Consider the following 6,140-nt stretch of genomic DNA (forward strand, 5'->3'; position numbering starts at 1 on the left):
AGCTTAGGCCCAATCCCCTGGGGAGCGGGCCTAAACCAGCAGGTGGTCATCCCCCGAGGGGTCCCAGACTGCAAGAGGGCACAGGGCAGGCTGAGGGACACCCCCCACCCCTGTACACAAATTTTTGTGCGCCGGGCCTCTAGTGGTATAATAAATCACACTTACAAATCCCAAAACCCTACTATAAAAAAGTATTTTGTCCTTATCAATCCATAATCTATCTGTTGTTTCTCCACTTAACCCAGTACAAAGACTAACACTTGCCTAAAGCCTCACACATCATTTGAGATTCAATTTCAAAAATACTATTTTAAAATGAAATGCTGAAAAGCATATGTGGGCTCACACGTTATCATCACAATCTAATGTGGATGAAGCATTTCTATTTCTGAAACTTTCTAAGTAGAAAACACTTCATACTCAATTCTAGTTTTTGCTCTAAAAACAAAATTTATATTCTAAAAGTGTTCTAAGTTGCTTTGGGGGGGTGGTATATAAGCAGCTCACATAAACGGTTTTAACTGAAAAAAAGAACTTTCAAATGAATGTGAAGATAAAATGTGCTCTAGTTTAAATCATTGTCAATATCAGGAAATAATAATAAATGAAAAGCCACTTAATATTCCAAGTTAATGATTCATTCTCCTGAGAATAAAACATCATTTTTTTTCCCTTAATCTTCCAAAATCTTGGAAAGTAGAGCTTTTTGTGAAATCCAATTAAGTGATACAACTGATTGTATCTTCAGGTTATGACTTCTATTTGTCCTACTAGCCCAACAAAAGCCAAATACAGTTCAGTCCAACCAGTGGCTAATTTAAAAACTATGGCTGCTTGGACCTCCCTTCTCCTTCACGTTGTGCATCCTCCCCTTTGTCTCTGTACCTACTTCCTATCTGTCCCTGTAAATGTTTCCTGCATTTCTCCTTCAGACACTAACAGGTACCTGGTTAATAACCATTCATTGTTAAACTAAAATTCATCTAATATATTATTTAGGAAGCTATCTGCATAGTTTTCATAAATTGTATGTAGTATGTACTGATTTGCCTTTCTGGGTTTACTTCTGTTCTTAAAAAATGAAATAAGTGGGTAAGAGAGGAGCAGCTACAAAATAAAAAAAAAACTGAGATTACCAACTGTATTGTTGCAAATGATTAGATTACAATATAGCAATTAGAAAGATCTTTTAAAGTCCCAAAGACAAAATTACAAAACATTAAAATAATCAGAATCTTACATATTAGTGTATAAAGGAAGGATGCTACATGCCTATGTTAAATCTGGAAGAAGAAAGATAAAACCATGTAAATTAGTACTCTTCTACCCAATTTCCCAAGGAATGGATGGGGAGAAAGAATCTTACCTCCAGATTAGTGTGTAAGGATGTGAAACAACTAAAAGTGTGTATCACCTGTATGTTTGTATATATGCATACAATATTTTAGTAAGAATATATAAGAAACTGATAAATACGGTTGTTCTTGCTGAGGGAAACTGGACAAGTGTGGGACAGAAATGGGAGACTCTTCACTTTATAACTTTTGTGCCCTTGGAAGTTTGTACCATGCCCATATACTTCCCATTCCCCAAAGCAATAATCAGAGAAAAGCTATATTAAGCTTGTACTGTTTTTACCCAAAGGGAACTTAGCCAGGGTATACAGAGCAAGGGGACCCTCCTCACTGGTATCCTCCACTCCTACTAGAAAAACAAAGTCTTCTGATGATAAAAAAAGGTTACAGATCAAATCAAATTAGTACCTTTTTATAAATCTCACCCAAGTATACCCTACAGTAGAAATACACTTAAAGTATAAATATAGTACTTATTTATCGTGTATTTTCCCAGCAGCATCATCTTACGGAAATGGTATTATTGCTGAAGATTACATCACTAAAAATTCAATGTATTTGTTTTTGCTTCTTAAATTTTCAATGTATTTGTTTTTGTGTAGGAGAGGGGATACTGCTTGCTCTACTACTTTCTATTCATTAAAATTTTTGGAACACAAAAACTAAGATTTTCAAACTGCCTTAGCTGAATATATATTTAGAAAAGAAAAACTCAATTAAAAAGAGAAAATGAATATTTGTAGTCCCTGAATAAATTCTTCATGTCAGTGACTCACCTCTACTACCACTTGAAATTTTGCAGAATAGTTCTCTATCTTCCTTTCAAAAGCCACCAGGATTTCTTGCATAGGAGCAAGCTTTTCAGGACTGGTTTCAAGATCTTTTGGATTCCAGCTGCTGGAAAAGAAGGGCCACCATTTTTGGTCTCAGGAACTCTTTGGAAATATTTAATACAGAGTCCATTCCATCAGTTTTCATAAAAATTGTGTTTTAGGGGAGCTGTTCTCTTTCTGTTTTAAAAGTTCATTTTAAGAACAAAGTAAACCACACATTTAAAAATTTTAAATTTTAATAATAATGTGGAATTAAAGCTGCCAGTTTTCATATTTTTCATGGTATCTAAAAATTCTCAGATTTTGATTATCTTCTGCAGCACTTGCTAGTTGCTATAAATTCAGAGAATGCATTCTTTCTTTTTAAGCAATAAAATTAAGTATTATTATGACAAAGTTGAAAAAGTTTCACATCAGTCTTTTGTCATCTGTACTTGCAATGAAATTCATAACACTAGAATTCTAGGAACAAACCACTACTTTCCTACTAGCTGCTTAAGCTTAAGCTCAGAAATCATCCTGGATTCTTCTTTCTGTCAGTCTTAGTGATTCTAACTCTTCAAATAATTTATTATTTCTTTAGTTATACTCCTCAGATCTACTGAGTTAGGCAATATATAATTAACAGACTTCCACTAACATCTTACCATTCTTTCCACTGCTATGACCTAAGAACTATAACCAATCATTAGGAAAAGAGAATTCTAAAAATCTATTACTGACTCTACTACTGACCTTTTTAAAAGTACAACCTTAAAAACAACTAGTTAACCATCCAAGAGAAAGCAGAAAATATAGGGCACAATCTTGCACATTAAAATTCAAATTAAAGTGACTTTTCCCAAAAAGGTTTGTTTAAAAATGCAAACTTCTTTTTAAACTTCACAGATTAAATTTTGTTACAGACAGCATCACATTTCTTTCTTCACCTTACTCTGCACATGTAGACAATACATAAACCCAACACTAGGCTGCCCACTTGCTCTGCTCTTCTTTGAGGACACACTTAATGATTCTGGCAAGGAGTTGGCATAAACTGAAGATCAATCAACTTTTAAAAAGTTAAGTATGTACATGAGGCCACGATTGAAAGTTAATCAACTTGATGGAATTATAATGAGCACTCTTCCCACAAAATAAGAAAAAAGGTGCTTGACCTTGGTTTTCTTGAATAAATGTGTACTAAGAAGTGTGTACTGAAAGCTTATTATGTGCTTTGTGCTATAAGGCACTATGAACATTTATCTAAGGATCAAAACCTTGAGAGATTAAACAACATTCCAACACATACAAATGTGGTTAAATGATGAAATTCTCCAAATTAGCTTTTTAAGCTTCATTATATTAAGTATTATTTATCTTAGGTATTCTGTAATAGCGGTAACATTTTTTTGAAACTCTCAGAAGCTCCTCAAAAAAAAAAGAGTAGCTAGATAGAAAAACCAAAACCCGTGGACAATATTCATAACAAAACTTAGTGATAGAGACCTGGCCTGTATTTCTGTGGTTACAGTGCTGGCCCGCTACACCAAGCATGTCAAACTCATGGCCCATAGGCCACATGCGGCCTACAATGAATATTTTTGTGGCCCAGCCAATATAATGGTATGTAAGAAATGTTTTAATAAAAGTTTCATAACTTAATTTTTACAATATCATGTTATACATAATTATTAATAACGAACTACAACGTTCACTAATAACTCATTACTATAATCGTGTTGCATTCATTTCCCTTACGCACCTTACACGCAAGGTACACCATTTCTCTCCACTAATAATAGCAGCGAATCTTTTAGCAGCCCATTGTCACGTCATTAGTCTTGGACTGACTTGTTTGATGTGCGCAACAGGAAATATTTCACTTTCAGAGAACAAGAAAAATAGGTTTATTTGCATTATGCTTATTAAGTTGTGCAGTTATGCCGGGAGCCGGTCCATCCTTGCTGCTTGACACAGTTGCTGCAGGGAAGAAACATCTGCACAGCATATGTTTCAAGGGACCTGGCATATATGGCATACTGTTCTTAATATGTTTGCTCCCCTTCTTAGCGCTATGTGTTTTAACCAAGGTCACCTCTCCGAGAAAGGTTGTTTCCCCAGGTGGGGATTTTTCTGCCTCCAGGTGTCACAGCACTGAAGTGGAGGTAGAGTTGGGATCTTTTGATTCTGTAGTTGCCCTGTTTCAGGAACAAGGTGAGCAAATCAATTGTACCTAAGTGTTGGAGATCCTAGCCAGAACTTTGCTGGAGATCCAGACCAGAACTTCGCTGGAGTTCCAAACCAGAACTTTGCTGGAGATCCTAGCCAGAACTTGGCTAGAGATCCTGGCTAGGCTGCTGATCAACTGAACGCTGTCTCCGTGTCATTCCTTCTTTGCTGACTCCGTCCACACCTTTGGGGACCCCTGGACCCGCTGGGGTTGGACCCCAGCACAGTTATTCAGTGTCTGGCAAGTTAAAGTTCAAAAAAAATATTAATTTTTATTTAAATGTTCTATTATTTTATATTAACGATTACTCATTTATTTCAGCCCTTTGTATTCAGCATGTTTCTATCAAAATAAACCTACATTCCTATGAAAATTGAAGCTTTTGTTTTTTTGCGGCCCACATAAACTTAAGCCTTGTTTATGTGGCCCATGTTAGCCTTTCAGTTTGACATGCTTGCACTACACCAAGGTTGCAGATCCCATCCCAGGTCAGAACACATACAAGAAGCAATCAATGAATGCATAAATAAGTAGAACAACAAATTGATGTTTCTATCCCCCGCCCCACTCTTCCTCTCTCTCTAAAAAATAGTATTAGTAATAATCAACAGGGAAGAATCGAGGTCAAATCTCATACAAAGTTATTAGAAGAGACTAAGAAACAAAATAACATCTCTACAATGGAACACTAGAATAGGCCTACAAAACAGATCAAAATTGTAACCTACTTCAGAACAAGCTAAAAGACATACAACTGGGAAAGAACAATGGGGGAACAGGGGACATATGTAATACTTTCAATAATAAAGAATTAAAAAAATAAAAAGACATACAAGATATGAAAGAACATGTAAAATGAGTTAAAAGATGTCCATATAAAAGAACACTAAATCTGAAATTAGAAACATTGAAGATTAAAATAAAAACTCAGGAAAGAATTAGAAATAAAAGAAAAAATATTTCTGAAATAAATATGAAATAAAATGGAGCATGATTACAAATACTAGTAAACATAAGAATATTAGAGGCAAAAGAAAAAAGTACTTAAATATAAATTTTAAAAAGAGGTAATAATGAAAGGGATCCAAGAGAAAGTGACAAATATAGGAGTTAAGCAATGAAGATCCAACATACAGGTAAGGAAGTCACGGAAAAAGAAAAGTCAAACCAGGAAACAGAATACTAAAAAAACGAATTTTTAAAGTTACCGCAATAAAAAAATTTGAAACTACATGTTAAAAGACCATACCACATGCAGGCATGTCTTGTCTAAAAGGAGTCTCTTTACATTTAAAGATATAGATAGGTCAAACACAAAAGCATAAAAGAAGATATATCATGCAAACATTAAGCAAAAAAAGGCTGCGGTGACATAAAAAATGCGGAGACAAAGAAACAGGTCACAAATGACAGAAATGGAGGAAAGCAAACTACTGGATATAGAGTTCAAAACCACACTTATAAGGTTTTTCAAGAATTTTCTAGAAACCGCCGATAAATTTAGGGAGACCCTCAAGAAATCTAGTGAGACCCCCGAGGTGATGAAAAAGGACCAACTAGAAATTAAGCATACACTGACTGAAATAAAGAATATTATACTGAGTTCCAACAGCAGACTAGAGGATCGCAAGAATCAAGTCAAAGATTTGAAATACGAAGAAGCAAAAAACACCCAACTGGAAAAACAAAAAGAAAAAAGAATCCAAAAATATGAAGATAGTGTAAGGAGCCTCTGGGACA

The 6,140-nt window shown here is 34.9% G+C and overlaps 1 protein-coding gene across 8 annotated transcripts in view; it reads right to left on the reverse strand.

Moving 5' to 3' along the window:
* SMAP1 (small ArfGAP 1) overlaps positions 1–6,140 on the reverse strand; it is an 87,448-nt gene that overhangs the window by 60,965 nt on the left and 20,343 nt on the right. Inside the window, exon 4 of one of the 8 annotated variants that reach the window (XM_014547348.1) lies at positions 2,132–2,252. The exons of the other annotated variants lie outside the window; for them this stretch is intronic. Coding sequence (XP_014402834.1) covers positions 2,132–2,203 — 72 coding nt within the window. The 5' untranslated portion in view covers positions 2,204–2,252. The remainder of the gene's footprint in view (positions 1–2,131; positions 2,253–6,140) is intronic. 8 annotated transcript variants of the gene reach the window in all.

Source organism: Myotis brandtii, unplaced genomic scaffold, assembly GCF_000412655.1.
Source record: "Myotis brandtii unplaced genomic scaffold, ASM41265v1 scaffold471, whole genome shotgun sequence".
Taxonomy (NCBI): domain Eukaryota; kingdom Metazoa; phylum Chordata; class Mammalia; order Chiroptera; family Vespertilionidae; genus Myotis; species Myotis brandtii.